At 39.1% G+C, this 16,665-nt stretch overlaps 1 protein-coding gene across 1 annotated transcript in view; it reads right to left on the bottom strand.

The window, feature by feature from the left end:
* The window catches only part of CFAP69 (cilia and flagella associated protein 69), an 87,061-nt gene that overhangs the window by 46,524 nt on the left and 23,872 nt on the right, over positions 1-16,665 (bottom strand). Inside the window, exons 5-7 of the mRNA XM_006168998.3 lie at positions 9,548-9,624; positions 5,072-5,170; positions 533-682 (exon numbers count right to left, since the gene is read on the bottom strand). Coding sequence (XP_006169060.1) covers positions 533-682; positions 5,072-5,170; positions 9,548-9,624 — 326 coding nt within the window. The remainder of the gene's footprint in view (positions 1-532; positions 683-5,071; positions 5,171-9,547; positions 9,625-16,665) is intronic.

The raw sequence follows: 16,665 nt of genomic DNA on the forward strand, positions 1-16,665 counted from the left end.
TGTGATGATGCTTAGGGAAGGAATGTAAATTGAGTTACAAAAAAAAAAGTTTCAGGAAAAAATTATATATCTATTCAATGACTACAGTAGGATATGTAGCCCCAGCTAGGTGCTACTTTATAGGATGCGTAAAGTCAGACTTGTGTTCATGGAAATGTGTCACCTGTGTTTGCTATGAGGGTATTTGGATTGATTACGGTCTTTGGTGATTTGATAAAATGGGGGGGGGGAAACAAAATAGAAAGCAAACATAGGTATCAGAGACAGTGTGGGAAGAGAGTGGGAGATGGCAGAGGGTGATAGGGAATCAAGGATGGGGGAAAAAAGCAAAACATACAGAAAACAAGAAATGGAAGATCATTTGCTGACAATAACATGTTTGTTGATGTGCTTGATTGAAATAATATACAGTGTACTCTGGATGGAAAATCTCATTTTGTATGGTGTAATGATGTACAGTGAATGAATGCAAATAAATAAATTGAAATAAAAAAATAATGATGTATCCAAATTTTAATAATATTATACAAACCAGAAGTTGAGAGATGTTGCAGAACTTTAAGTACCCAAAGTTTCTCAACAAGTTGATATTCAAGCAAAGTCATTGATTGGACCATTGTTTTTGCCAGTCCTCCAACTTCAGCCATTTGAATCTTGAATGATGAACTAACTTGCTGATAACCTAATAGCAATTAGTTAATAAACATTTCACAAAATAATCATTAAGTTGAAGGAATGAGTAATTTATTACTAAATAGCAACAACACAACAAGAAGTTTAAAAATATGTATGGCATTTAAAAACTGCAAACTTTTTTGTAAGGGGTTGGAAAATAGTACTTTAAGCTTTGAGGGTTGTAAGGTTTCTTCTCAACTACTCAATTCTGTAGCACCTTGTAGTATGTTGTAGCAAGAAAGCAGCCATAAGCAATACAAAAATAAAGAGGCATAGCTGGGTTTCAATAAAACTTCATTTGCAGTGGACTGATTTTGGCCTGAGGTCCAAAGTTTGCTGACCCCGGTGTAGCATTTGTGCCAAAAATTTTGGAGGCACATCTTAAATTCTAAAAAAGAACAAAACAGACAGTCCCTGACATGACAATTCAATTTACAATTTATCAGCTTTATGATAGTGCAAAAGTGATATAGTCAGTAAAAGCAGTACTTTGAACTTTGAGATATTCAACACTTAATTATAAAATGGGCTTTTGTTAGGTTATTTTACCCAACTGTAGGTTAAATGTAAATGTTCTGAGGATGTTTAAGGTAGGCTATGCTAAACTAAGGTGTTTAGTAGGTTAGGTGTATTAAATTCATTTGATCAATGAGAATTCCAACTTATGATGAGTTTATCACAACAGAACATCAACACAAGTCAAGATACAATTTTCCACAAAAGAAAATGGTATGATTATAAATAGTGAATGTTTTCACTGTTTGAGTCAATGTGTTACTTCAGTGCTCTCAAGGGACAATTATGTGGTGTTAGCAATAAAATGACAAAAATAATGGTGCTCTTATAAATATTGTGATTATATGGAAATTTTAGGGAAATTTGATTCTTGGTTACATGGAATAGAATTTCCTTCTCCTTGAGTTCTTGTAAGAAACACTTTCTTTTTGATGCAGTTGCACAAAAGCCTTCCTAACTACATTCAATGAGAAGAATTAAACACCAGAGGGTACCTACTGAGATGAGGTTATTTTCTCTCTTAGTTACCTCACTTATCTAACTCCTTGACTTTTTTTTTTTTTTTTGGAGAGGTTTTTGCTATAGGGCGCGTGCGCTCGCCAGACAGACAGAGAGAGACAGAGAGACAGCAAGCAGGAAATCACCCCCCAGGGGGGGGTGGCCACGCCACAATCCCTTCTCCTCCATTCTCCTCTTGGGATCTTGGGCACGCACGCACACGTGCCTGGCATGAGTCTAAGCCACCGAGTCTGGGACTCGAACCGTGGTCAACTACATGGGAGTCCAGCGACAAAGCCATTATGCTAACTGCTGGTCCCTAACTCCTTGACTTTTTTTTTTTTTTTGGAGAGGTTTTTGCTATAGGGCGCGTGCGCTCGCCAGACAGACAGAGAGAGACAGAGAGACAGCAAGCAGGAAATCACCCCCCAGGGGGGGGTGGCCACGCCACAATCCCTTCTCCTCCATTCTCCTCTTGGGATCTTGGGCACGCACGCACACGTGCCTGGCATGAGTCTAAGCCACCGAGTCTGGGACTCGAACCGTGGTCAACTACATGGGAGTCCAGCGACAAAGCCATTATGCTAACTGCTGGTCCCTAACTCCTTGACTTCTTGACTTCAGACTAACTTTATTCCTTAACTTTGGTATAAGTTCTAAGATGTCTGTTTGTTTTATCTTCTTGAATTTGCTCTTTGGCAGTAGACAATGCCCTGTCCACTTAAGGGAGGAGCTCTCTATGGTATGGTCTTGCTACTCACTGTGTGCATTTTAAATGGCATTTAAAATGTACAAAGAGGAAAACACAAATCACCTATAATTTCATAATATTAACATTTTGATATATTTCTTGTTGCTATTTTTATACATTAAAAATACATTGCATCGGGACCAGCAGTTAGCATAATGGCTATGTCGCTGGACTCCCATGTAGTTGACCGCGGTTCAAGTCCCGGACCCGGTGGCTTAAACTCATGCCGGGCGTGTGTGTGTGCGTGCCCGAGATCCCGAGAGGAGAATGGAGAAGAAGAGATTGTGGTGTGGCCATCCCCCCCTGGGGGGAGATTTCTCGCTTTCTGTCTCTCTCTCTCTTTCTGGTGAGCGCACACGCCCTATAGCAAAAATCACCCCCCCAAAATTGCATATAATTTCAACAACATATTGTATAAATGATTTATGTATGTGTGTGTGTGTGTGTGTGTGTGTGTGTGTGTGGGCTTCAAGCCACCGGGTCTGGGATGCGAACCGTAGTTGACTACATGGGAGTCCAGCGACATAGCCATTGCGCTAACTGCTGGTCCCCCTAAATTATTTATATTTTATTAAAATTCTGATTGTAAGCTTTTCCCCATGCTGTAAAATATTTCCTGGAATCGTGATTTTTATTTGCATAATAATCTATCATATGGATACACCAAAGTGTATTTTGTGGAAATTAATTCACAAAACTCATCACTTTTGCACTTGTGCACTATTAGTTAACTCACTAATTAAGGTTATTTCCTTAATTACATCTTCTCATGCCTTGAGAAATTTGCCTTCTATTTCCTATTTTCTAGCTTCCAGCTCCTCATCCTACAAACTTCATTTCTTTCCTATCCTAAAACAAACAAACCTAAATAACCTTTCTTTAACTGCACTATCAACTGAGCTGTTTTCCATTTTTCTTCTACTTCACCATCTGATCTTAGAACACGAGTCTCCTTTTGCAAACTGCCTCTATTTCTTCACTGTCTAACCCACTGCCACTCGTCTCACACCTTCTCATTCTTTATTCCTGCATCTGCCCTGACCACTTTATACCAATGAGATTCTGTCAAAGATGAACTACGTCTTTTCAGATATCACATAAACTTGGCTTTTTCATTCCTCAATTAGAGAAATTCTGCAGCACTTAACACTGAAGTGACTTCCTTCTTCTTCAAATATTTTATTCCCTGGCACATAAGACCTAGTAGTCTTTAGTCCCCCTCCCCCTTGTCTTTGAACCTCCCTTTGCTGCCAATGTCTTTGAGTCATTTTTTCCAAACCTCAGTATGAGTACTCTTACATAACGGCATTCTTGATCCCTTGGTGTTTACATGCTTTACCTCTTGGCAAACTCCAATTCTCATCTCTATTTGGGTGAATTTCAGATTTTATTTCTGGTACCTGTTGCTTTTAGGATGCAATGTCTACTACCTACCAACCACTTCCACCTCTATCTCATAGCTTATATTTGACATCTGAAGTCTCCTTACTCATTTCTTTACTTCAGATGTCTATTTTTCCCTAGTCATTATAACCTTCCTTTTGAACTGCTACTAACTCTTATTCCCATACATATTAAGGAACACAGAACTTGAGAAGTATGTTTATATCTTCTATATCTTCTCTCCCTCCATAGATTGGTTATAAATTACAGAAACTATGGAAGTAAAATGTTGGTCTTAAATAACATTATACCTTCAGAGTGTAAATGCCCATGTCTTAATACCATATATTTCAGTGTGGTTCACTTTATCATTGCATATTGAGATACCTTAGCTGTAAGATGTAGAATTCTTTTACCAAATGTGATGGACAATGGTATTACCATTAGAACTTTAACAATAAATTTGGTGGGATATTGCTATGGTTTGGATCACTGTTTTGTTCCCTAAACTCTCATATTTGGAAATCTGGTTTTAATGGGCAGTGATTGGATGTCCCCTAGAAATACATTTGTTGGGTCTTGATTATATTGTAAAGGAATTAAGTGAAAGCTTAATTCCTTCATGGGGTCCCAGAGTGAGACCTTCGTGTGTGATGTTATTAGGGTGGGGCCTCTATGACCGAGTTACGGCATATATACATGCAGAAGAAATGAGACCAGAACAGAGAGAAAGCCAGATGGGTAGAGGCAACACTGTTAAAAGTTTTGCCTTTTGCCATTTTGTGATGCCCCTGGACTTGCCAGCCACCAGAATTCTGAGTTATTAAATGTTCTTTCTTGTAATTCAGCAAATGAATAGAAATATTTGGTATTTCTGTTGGTAATGCAATAATGGACTAACACAGACATGATGAATAGTCATAAAATATGTTAGAAAAGTTTATCAACAGTAAAAGTAACATAAACTAATACTAATAATTATAATTAAACTAATTTGGTTGAACTTTTATAAGTTGTCTTAAATATTTGCATGAAAATAAAAATACCATACAAATCCCAAACTAAAAAAAATACAATTTTTCAAAGATGACTTAAGGCCTCAAGACTACAAAAATGAGTTTTGTTTTTTAAATTAATGTGTTGTATTTCTGAGCCCACTAGATCTTTCTAACATCAGAGGGAAATAAGACAGAACAGTCTCTTTTCTATAGATACATGTTATTACAAAAAGACCACTGAAAACTTTACCTGGAATATGCTTCTTAGGAGGTTCTGCATGATAAAAGTCAACAATACACTTACAGATTTGTATCCTCAATTCAGAACTTGGAATTTTCATTAAGTCACCTGCAAGAAAGATGAGTTAGTGCTATTTAATAACATTGCTATAAGTAGACAGAAGAAAGCAGCAGAAAGGAAAGCCTTTCCCTTGTGTTAGGAGAATCTATTTGTAAAAGTCACCACATAACTGTTTCAAGATTATTTTATTTTTTGGAGTTGAAAAATCACTAAGTTTGAAAATCTTAGGCAATAGGAACTAAACTTTCCCAACAAAACTATTCCAATATGTGAGTTTATAGGACATTCTAAAGTTTCTCATTTGCTTCTCCACCCTTTTAGTTCTTGTAAGTTTAGATAATTTCTCGCAGCTTCCTCTTACATAACCTAGAGGCTGAATATCAATTTCTTCCCCCATACCTTTCTAGAATCTGACTTCTGAGTCAGAAACAATGATGCATTATTTAAAAGAAAACATAACTTAACTTACTAGTACATAGTAGTAACTGGAAATTATTAGGAAAAATCATAAATAGCCTTTCTTTAACACTTTAGACTATATACAAATAGGAGTTTGAGTTTAAACTCCTGTTTTCAACAATTAAGAAAACATTAAGGGACCAAATAGTACTTGTAGTCACTAATCAGTGGACAGAGTTTGTTTTAAGCTAAGAGTTCATATTGACCTAAAGTGAGACATGAATGTAGGCAGGTGGTCATTAAGCAAATAGCAGGCTGACTTACACGCAGTAAGAAACAGAGCATATATTTACCATATAAATGTCTGTAAATACTCTTAGAAGCAACATTTTTAAAATAATTATTTTATTCGACTTTATTCATTCTTATTTTTTGACTAAAAAAAGATAGAGAGAGGAAAAGTGAGAGAGCAAGCAGCCAGGTCCAGGACTCAAACCACAGTTGGCCATGTGGGAGTCCAATACCCTTAACTACCATGCCACCTGCCAGCCCCAGAAGCAACATTTTAAAATAATAAGATCAACAAAGACTTTTAAAAAATAATGCTACCGGGACCAGCAGATAGCACAATTGTTATGTCGCTGGACTCCCACATGGCTGACTGAGGTTCAAGTCTCTGACTCGGAGGCTTGAAACTCATGCTGGGCACGTGTGCATGTGTGCCTAAGATTCTGGGAAGAGAATGAGGAGAAGGGATTGTGATGTGGCCGCTGGAGAGGTGATTTCTCACTTTCCCTCTCACTGCCTCTCTCTCTGGCAAGTGCATCCGCCCTAAGGCAAAAACCTCTACCAAAAATAAACAAATAAATAAAACATAAATGCTTTTTAGTCATCCCAGTTTTCTATATTGAATATAATGCTGGGAACATAACTTTTCAGTAAAAACTTTAAAAATGTATTAGATCAGCTTTTATGAGTCATTCTTCTCTGTCCACTCAGGCCCAATCCTCTCTCTCAGGAGTGTACTTTCACTTCTACTTAATAAACCACCTTTTGGGAACCAGCAGTTAGCGTAATGGCTATGTCGCTGGACTCCCACGTAGTCTACCGCGGTTCGCATCCCAGACCCGGTGGCTTCAAAATCACATCGGGCATGTGTGCATTCATGCCCAAGATCCCGAGAGGAGAATGGAGGAGAAGGGAATGTGGCATGACCATTCCCCCTGGGGGGTGATTTCTCCCTTTCTGTCTCTATGTCTCTCTCTGTCTGTCTGGCGAGCACATGCATCCTATAGCGAAAAACCTCTCCGAAAAAAATCCCCAAAAAACACCAAAAATCCCACCTTTTCCTTTCACTCATTATTGACATGCTTCATTCAGTTCTTGGTCTGAAACACCAAGAACCTGGATATTATCACAGAAGCCATCCCACAACATATACTGTGGCGAGCTAAGTCAGGAGTCTGCCTCTTTAGTTTACTCCAGTATCATAGCAAGGACTCATCTGTCCCTATTGGGAAACTCGAAGAGACTGAAGCATGGGAAATAACCACTCAATTCCCAGGGGGTTCAGCCCTTGGCTGACATTGAATAATCAGGATTCGAGGAGGGAAAAAGAGAACAGAACATAGGAAAATGACAAGTCAGGTTTATGGCTGTCCCAACTGGAAAAGCCCTGGATACCCACAGACTTCCAAGAGTTTACCCAAAAATCAGAAAGAAAACCTGCAGATTCCTTCTTCAAGTGCAAGGGACTGGACACTGAGTAGGAGACTGAAATTGCAAATGACTACACAACAGGGATACAAAACCCTTGAGACCTCTGCTGAATCCGACTGTGAGTCATCCAATATCAATGACAGACCACTCCATGACATATCTCAGGACTATCTTGATGACCTGCCCCTGGCCTAGCTTTCCCACCTAGATCAGATAGGGTGAGAGTTCCATAATTCCTCATAGGTAGGGCCAATGCCCCTTTTCAGCATGAAACAGTAACAGGAGACAGATCACCCACGTTCAACACCTCAGTAAGATTCATGAGGCTCATGCCTCCCAGGAGCGAAACGATGCAGCAGAAAGCTAGGAAATAGAAGTGGGTAAGGGGGCTGTAGTGTCTGCTTATGTGGCTAGACAGAAAAACCTGATGAGGGCAGAACGTTCCTGCCCAAGGTAATGTAGCCAGGAAATTTGCAGTGGAGGATGACTAGCTGATGAAGCCATATTTGGTAGAGCCAATGAGATAACAATCACTAGGCCTAGCCAATGATCAACAAACATGATCCAGATTAAAAAATGATAAACCTTGCAGAATATAAATGCCAGGGCGTCTTTGAGCCACTCTTTTTCTGTCTGCTCAAGCCTGCTCCTAGTATTGGGTCAATCATATATCTTTTATTTCATCTTTATAAATGAAGGCTTCAATAAATATAAATGTAATGTAGAATTAGTTCTGAGAGCATGCTGCCATGTTTCAAGGTCTGACTCATAGGGCTAGTGTTTCACTGATCTCATTTCCTAGGAAATTATTATTTTCTTTCTCTAGAAAAATCAAGTAATAACCCAGATACAAATGCTTACTCTTCTATGATATTTTTTCATATTTTTGTGTATAAAATATATGCACCTGCATTTTTATGTGTATTATGCTAAAGTTCTTAAAGTTCTATTATTTTATTATTTCATTTAAAATTTTAGATCATTTAATAAACAAACAGTTGCTCAGTGATTCTAGCAATTAAGTATCAGAGTTTATGGCCCAACCTAGTGGAATAGTTGATAGCATGTCAAACTGCAGTTCTGGAACCCCCATGGTTTACTGGGGTTTAGATTGCTGGGTTGGCTTGAAAACATGCCAGGCACAAGCATCCATGCCCAAGATACTAAAGAGCTGTAGGGCAAAATGATTTCCTATTGAGGCTGTGCCTCTTTCTTTCACTCCCATACACTCTCTCTCCCTGCTTCTCTCACATCCCCCTTTCACTAGTGTATGTGCAAATGTTGTCTATCACGAATAAAACAAACTTTAAAAAAATGTCTAGAGGGTCAGCTGGTTGCGTGGTGCAGAAGGTGGCTGACTCCCACATGACCAACTGAGCAATTCAAGTCTCAGACCCAGCAGCCTGAAAAACATGCCAGACATGCGTGTGCCCATGCCCAAAACCTCCAGAGGAGAATGAGAGAGAAAGGACTGTAGCTATCCCCCCCAGGGGGTGCTTTCTCACTTTCTCTCACTATGTTTCTCTGGCAAGCACATGTGCCCTATACCAAATTAAGAAGAAGAAGAAAAGAAAAAGAAAGTATAAGAAGGGCAATGAAATGAAAAATACTTGGATCCTTGAGTTTGTGATGATACTTCAAAACAGAACGAAACAAAAAATGTATTAGAGTTCAAAGTTGAAAATATTTTTGTGATTAATGAAAAAGGATTGCATACGCTTCTGATATAGAAAAATAATTAACAGACATTTTATCCAACTAAATTACTTCATGTCAAATAAGCATAAAGAAGCATCTGCAAGTCTTTACACTGAATGAATGTAGAATCGTGTTGGTATTATGAAATAGCTAAGCAGAAAAAGTACTGGAATTATCATCAAACTCACTATGATTAATTCACAAATAGAAATAAGAGCATAAATATGTAGGAAGAATATTCTTAGTGAAGCTTAGTGAAAACAGACATTTCCTTCTTCTTTTTTTTTTTTTTGGAGAGGTTTTTGCTATAGGGCACATGCGCTCGCCAGACAGACAGAGAGCGACATAGAGACAGAAAGTGAGAAATCACCCCCCAGAGGGGATGGGCACGCCACAATCCCTTCTCCTCCATTCTCCTCTCGGGATCTTGGGCACGCACGCACACGCGCCTGGCGTGACTTTTAAGCCACCGGGTCCGGGACGCGAACCGCGGTCGACTACGTGGGAGTCCAGCGACAGCCATTACGCTAACTGCTGGTTCCCAACATTTCCTTCTTGTCAGTAGGGCCCATCATATGTTATACCTCTCTCAAGAAAATCTTAACTTACCTAGAAGCGCAATTGAATTAGCAGTGTCTTCAGCATAAGTTATCTCATCCGATGCTTTCTTTTTCAAAAATGGCAAGCTTTAATAAGAATGAAGAATGTAAGAATAATTTTTAATGAAGTCCTTGATTGAAGCATTATTTGTAAAGTGGGAAAAGTTTCCTTTTAAAACAATAAAATGAGGACAATATCCTATTCTTTAGCCCTGGAGAATTGATAACTATCAAAAAAAAAAAAAAGTTTCTAACTAACTGACCAGAGCCAAAATAAAATAGGCTTATGAAAATGAAGAGAGATGGATGTAAAGGGCATTGATTAAGAAAGCCAATTTGCATCACTGAATGAGTTAAGAACTTAGGAATGCACCTTCACTTTGAGGGCAAAATAATAATGATTTAAAGATATAATTCTGTCAACGTTAGAAAGATATTAGATAACCCCATACAAATGACAGCTCTAGGCTCACCTATAATTTAAAACTGTTCAAGAAATTTTCTTTTTTTAGAGATTTTTACAATAGGGAGCTTACATTTGCCTTAGAGACAGAGACAAAAAGTGAGAAATCACCCCTTAGTGGGGATGGCAGCCCTGCAATCCCTTCTCCTCCATTCTCCTTCTGGGACCTTGGCCATAGGCACACACACACACACACACCCAGCATGAATTTTACGCTGCCGGATCCTGAACTTGAACTGCGATTGGCCATGTGGGAGTCCAACACTTTAACCACTACACCACCTGCTGGCCCCAAGGAATTTTTCTGAAGTTTTCTAAACTCTAGTTAATAGATCAATGGCAATGTCCTTTTCCAGTTAACAACCAAAATAATTCTTATCCATAAAAATGACAGAATGCTTTTGGGGATATCAAGAAATTCAAGTTACCAAGTAATAATTGTATTAGTATTACATTTCACAGTTATTATAAGCAGAGTAACTATATTACAAATCATAAAAAAAAGGGACATAAACCTGGATCATTAGTCTAAATTTCAAAGGAGAGATAACAGTTATTTCTTAAATACAAACTAGAAACTATTTTGTCATTACATGAATTTAAAATCTGAACCTCCTGTGCTATTGAAAGTACTTTGTATCCTAAATATAGGACCTTTTAATTCACTTTAAGAAAAATTAAACAAGTAGTTAAAAAATGGCTGAGAACTATCACAGTAGATACAGAATATATAGACCAATTTGAATTTGAAAAATTTCAAGGGCAAACTATGATAACGACAATTTTATAAATATTACAAAGTTCTTTTCTAGTGTTTGCTAGAATTTGTCATTTGAAACAAGTAACTTATTACTTGTTATCCAGCTGATTATTGAATCTCTAAAGTAAAGAACTCTAACTAGTATCTTATCCTCAAAGTTTTTCCTTGATTTTTAACTAAAGGAGACAAAAGAAGAGGTTTTAATTTAAAAGGTTATGAAAAAATAAGGCCCAAACATAAAGGTTGATTTTACTTTTCTTCTTTTCAATACTGTTATCTCCTAAAAAATGTTTTAAAAAGAGAATCAAGTGAGGGTGAGATATGGAGAAATGCAAGACCTAAGAAGAAACTGGAAAAGTAGACAAAAAATAATAGTTGGAATAATTATGAAATGTGAGGGAAAGTATACAGTACAATTTAAAGAGTTGTCATATTTGAATGGATAATGAAAATGTGGTATAAACAATGAAATACAATTGTCATTAAAAAGAAAAAATTCTGTCATTTGAGACAACATGGAGGAGCCTAGAAAATGCGATGTTAAGTGAAATAACCCAGGCACAGAATGTAAAAGACAAACAAACAACCAAACAAAAAACACATGTTCCTATTCATGTGGAAGCTATAAACCTTGACTTCATAGAAGTAGAGAGCAGAATAGTGGTTAAGAGGTTGGGAAGGGGGGGAACCAGCAGTTAGCGTAATGGCTATGTCGTTGGACTCCCATGTAGTCGACCGCGGTTTGAGTCCCGGACTCGGAGAGGAGAAGAAAGAAATGCTGGTTAATATATATAAAATTATAGTTAAATAAGAGGAGCTCTGGTGTTCTGTAATATAGCAGGGCAATTAATTTATTATACACCTCTTTTTTTTTTTTTAAGAAAGATTTTTTTTTAATTTTTTTAAATTTTAGATTTTTTTTTTTTTGCCATAGGGTATATTTGCTCACCAGAGGGACAGAGGGAGAAAGTGAGAAGTCACTCCCCACTCACCTTCTAGGGAGGATGGCCATGCTCCAATCCTTTCTCTTCCGTTCTCTTCTGGATTTTGAGCACACATGCACAAGTGCCGGGCATGAGTTTCAAGCCACCAGGTCCAGGACTCAATTAGCAGCTGGCCATGTAGGAGTCTAGCACCTTAACCACCATACCACCTGCTGGCCCTACACATTTCAAAGTAGCTAAAAGAGGAGGCTGGGGACTGCTGGTGGTATGGTGATTATAGCAGCTGGATCCCACATAGCCAACTACATGGTTCGAGTACCAGACCCAGTGGCCTGAAAAATTCTTGTGGCTAAGGGGTATGGTAGAGGTGTTGGGAGTAGGAGCAGTTACTTCAGAAGCGTGCTGAATCTCGGCAAGTAGCTGCTATGACCAGGCAGACACACTTGAGGCAGAGGAGTACTGGGAGTGCAGTCTGAAAATGAACCCCTTTTTTGAAAATGGTGCACATTTGGCAAGCAACACCAGATGCTTTTATATGCAAACCATGGGATAGCCACCATTACCAGGCCTTTGGTACAAGAACCCAGTTCATAATCCTATAAGCATTCCTGGGGCAGGTTTTAGAAATGGAAGCTTGTGGTTCCCGTATTCATTGGCATTCAGTAAGTACCCCACCTTTCTAATATCATGGTCTCCAATGCCAACCATATTTAACTGAAGACCTGCATTCCCACATCTAATCACACATCACAGTTGCAGAAGTATAGTGGCTTTGGAAGAAGAAAGAAAACCCAAAGAGACCTGAATTGATCACAAGCAAACAGCAAACATAAGTGAAAAACAAAACATTCATTCACAAGGCAACAGGTGTGACACAGATGTGAGTGGATCAGCCATATTCCTACTATCCCTGTGGAGACAGAAACTGATGACATTTCTGGAGAAAAAGAAAATGGAGCTATACCTCTTGCTGTTCAGGAGAGGAGGCCAAATGGTGAGAGTTCTTCTAATAACATCCTGTATAGAAACATGCCTGGGAGAAGCTTTGCCTGTGAGAGGGAGAACATGAGAGTAGAAGAGGGCAGTGGGTCCCTTCCAGTACAGTTCTGGAAGTCTTTCAATGAGAGCATCCATTTGTATGACTTGGCCAGTGGTGAAGGTGTGTCAGAGAACAAGACCCAGCACAATCAGATTTCAGGGATTTCCTGTGAAAGTAGGGGTGTGCTCTAGCAAGGATGAAGCTACAAATAAAAAGCAGCAAAGAGCTACCATGGTGTCAGAGCAGTGTCTTGAAGTTGTAGCAGATGAAGAGATCTTGAAGTCAGGCACTGCTGTGGAGATAAATGTGAACAAAGAAAATAACAGATATGGGGTTGTTCCTCCAAACCTGCCACCCATAGATAAGAGAACAGATAATGGGAATGTTCCTCCAAACCTGCCACCCATAGATAAGAAAGCCAGTGATGAGGTTCAGTTTGCTAAAAGCCAGAATTACCTAAGACCAAATGTGTGCAGGTTGAATGATTTAAACTAGCGCCAGCAAGAGAGATGTCTTTTTCACAGGAAGCTAAGGACCTGAGCCTCCAATCCAGTCCTCAGAAACAACTCAGCAAAGGGGAGAGAAGGCCAGGATCCCCAAAGAGCCACTGTCCCTCACCAACCCAAATGGCCCAGCCATTAACCTGTAGAAATGAAGAGCTACAGGACCAGCAGATGGCATAATGATTGTCACTAGACTCCATATGACTGACAGTGGTTTGAGTCTGGACCTGGAGGTTTAAAACTCACCCTGGACGAGTATGTGTGTACCCAAAATACTGAGAGAAGAATGGAGAAGGAATTGTGGCATGGCCATCCCCCCGGGGTGGTGATTTCTTGCTGTCTGTCTCTCCAGTGACTGCATGAGCCCTATAGCAAAAATCTCTCTTAAAAAAAAAAAAAGAAAAAAAAAGAAAAAAAAAAAAAGAAAGAAATGAGGAGCCAAATATGGATGAGGAGCCCTACAGAGAAAACAACGTGTACATGATTCCCTTTGAAGGTGAGGAGGCTGATATGTCAATGGAACTAAGAGATGAACCTAAGAGGCCTTCTCTGCCTAGCGTAAAACATCCTCCAACCCCTATCCTGATTTCAGGGCCTACTGCTAAAGTTGATTCAGGGATTCAGTGTGATATGAGCTGGATGGAGGAATAAGATACAACAAAATCTGAAGGGCATGATGAAGGTGACAGGAGCCTCAAAGGTGAATGGGGTGAAGAAGTTGAATGGTGGCTTGAAGATGTAAAAAGCAATGAAGAAAATTCCATGAAAGACAAAAGTGAGGAGAGCTAAGAGGGGTACTTTGTCAAATGTCAGAAGGTTAAACAGATGGTGAAATAGGGAACCAGAAACCTTCACCACCTCCCTAAAGGGATACACAAATTACGTGTTACATAAAAAGGCCACATGTATTTATTTTCTGATCTGTATGAGGATGACAAAGTGGAACTGTGATGTGAAGAAGACAATGATGATATATATGGGTTAGAGTATCTTCTTATGGAAACTTCAGATGGCCTTGTGATTATGTGTATGAAGGCCAGGCTTATCTAGAAAGTGGCAAGGTGATAAAGTGGAAGCCTCACAAGAAATCTGTCGTTTGCCAAGTCCTATGCCTGCATATCAGAATGAGGACCAAGCTGGAGGTTATCAAATACAAGAATCTGGAGCCAGAATGGTCCTATTGTCTGTACCCAGAAGAATCATTGGATGGAACAGTACATAAGCCCACCTGTGAAGGAGATAAGTAGCTGAACTGAGTTCTACCTGCAACAGATGCATATGTCCCAATGAGAAAGTTCTTACTGTGTTGGAAAGAACTCCTGTAAAGTAACAAAGAAGATAATATGTGTCATGAGAAGACATTTTGAATTAGATGTAGTAAGACAGTAAATAAATAAAATTGTATGTGTGTGGGAAAAAAAAGAAAAAAGAAAAATTGGCCTGCCTAAAATCCCAAGAGGAGCATGAAGGAGACAGGATTGAACCATGGCCATCACTCCTAGGGGGTCATTCCTCACTTTCCCTCTCTCTCTTTCTCTCCCTATCTCTTTCCAGGCAGTGTACATGCCCAATAGCAAAACCTTAATAAATAAATAAAAAAATAAATAAATAAATAAAAGAGGGGGCAAGTTCCATAGTGCAGTGGTAATGTGCTATATAAGAGAAGCTGGATCCCACAGAGCAACCGCAGTTCGAATTCCCAGCTCAGTTGCCTGACATGTTTGGCACACATATGAGTACCCAAGATCTGAGGGGCTAGAGGACTGAAAGAAGGAGATCATGGACCCTGTAGAGAGTGTGCCTATCTTTCTCTCATTCTGTCATAAGTGCAGGTGTATGTGCTCTCTCATAAATAAACAGATGTTTTTTAAAAGCTAAAAGATAGGAACTGAATGTTTGCAACACAAAGTAGTGGTAAATGCTTAAGATGATGAATATGATAATCATTATGATTTGATCATTACACATTGAATTCATGTACTGAAAAATGACACTACACCACATAAATACGTACAATTATTATATGTAGATTAAAAATAAAGAGGGCTCGGTCCAAGAAAGATGGAGGATGAGTATTGTATCATGACCATGCCCTATAGGGATGATTTTTCTTTTTTATTTGGAGAGGTTTTTGCTATAAGGTGCATGTGCTCACCAGAAAGACCAAGAGAGACAGAAAAGCAAGAAATCACCCCCCATGGGAGATGGCCTTGCCACAATCCCTTCTCCTCCATTCTCCTCTTGGGATCTTGGGCACGCACGCACATGCACCCGGTGTGAGTTTAAGCCACGGGTATGGGACTCAAACCACAGCTGACTAGCCATTATGCCAACTGCTAGTCCCTTTCCCTCCCTCTCTCTCTCCCCTGCAGCAGTACACACCCACTAGCAATATTTTTAAAATAAATAAATAAAACAAAGAGGACTGGCTCTAGTGCAAGGGTCAAGATGTGTGCATAGAGAGCTGGATTCCACATGGCCAGTTGTGGTTTGAATCCTTGCCCCAGCAGCTTAAAAAACACACTGAGGGGACCAGCAGATGGCATAATGGTTACACTGCTGGAGTCCTCCATAGTCAATAGCAGTTCAAGTCCTGGACTGGGTAGCTTAAAACTCATCCTGGGCACATGTGTATGCCTGCCCAAAATTCCAAGAGGAGAATGGAGGAGAAGGGACTCTGGCATGGCCATCTCCCTGTGTGGGTATGTTCTCACTTTCTATCTCTCTGTCTTTCCCTGTCTATGGTGAGCGTACATGCCCTATAGCAAAAATCTCTCTCTAAAAAAAAAAAAGAAAAGAAAAAACACTAAGTATGTGTATGTGTGCCGAGGATCCTTATGGGATTGAGAAATGGAGGTAAAAGGATTGTGACATAATTATATCTCATTAGAGGGTGTTTTCTCTCTATCTTAAAGATTTGTCATATATAATAAAATGTTCAGTCATGCACTTTCAGAGTTCTGGGCAGAGCTCTGTAGGAGTATTGATGTAGATAGTAATGTTATAAACCTGGTGTCCTAGGACTTGTGCAACCTTGAAATGTCAAAGTGTTTTACATAATACAATTTCATGTGATGCAATAATAATTTCCAATTAGTTCCTTTATATATAGCACCAGAGAAATAATTTATTTCTTTATCTTCCTTAGGCCTTATTGAAAAATAAGGCATGGGGAACTCAAGCAGCTTACCTGGAAGAAAATGATCAACCTGATTAAAAGATGGGAAAATAAGCTGAATAAACAACTCTCTAAGGAAGACATATGAACAGCCAAAAAGCATATGAAAAAATGCTCAACACCCCTCACTGTAAGGGAGATGCAGATCAAAACTACAATGAGATACCACCTAACCCCAGTGAGACTGGCAAAGATTAAAAAAACAAATAATGATAAGTACTGGAGGGGATGTGGTGAAAGG

The sequence above is a fragment of the Tupaia chinensis genome, unplaced genomic scaffold (genome assembly GCF_000334495.1).
Source record: "Tupaia chinensis unplaced genomic scaffold, TupChi_1.0 Scaffold146650_1, whole genome shotgun sequence".
Lineage (NCBI taxonomy): Eukaryota > Metazoa > Chordata > Mammalia > Scandentia > Tupaiidae > Tupaia > Tupaia belangeri.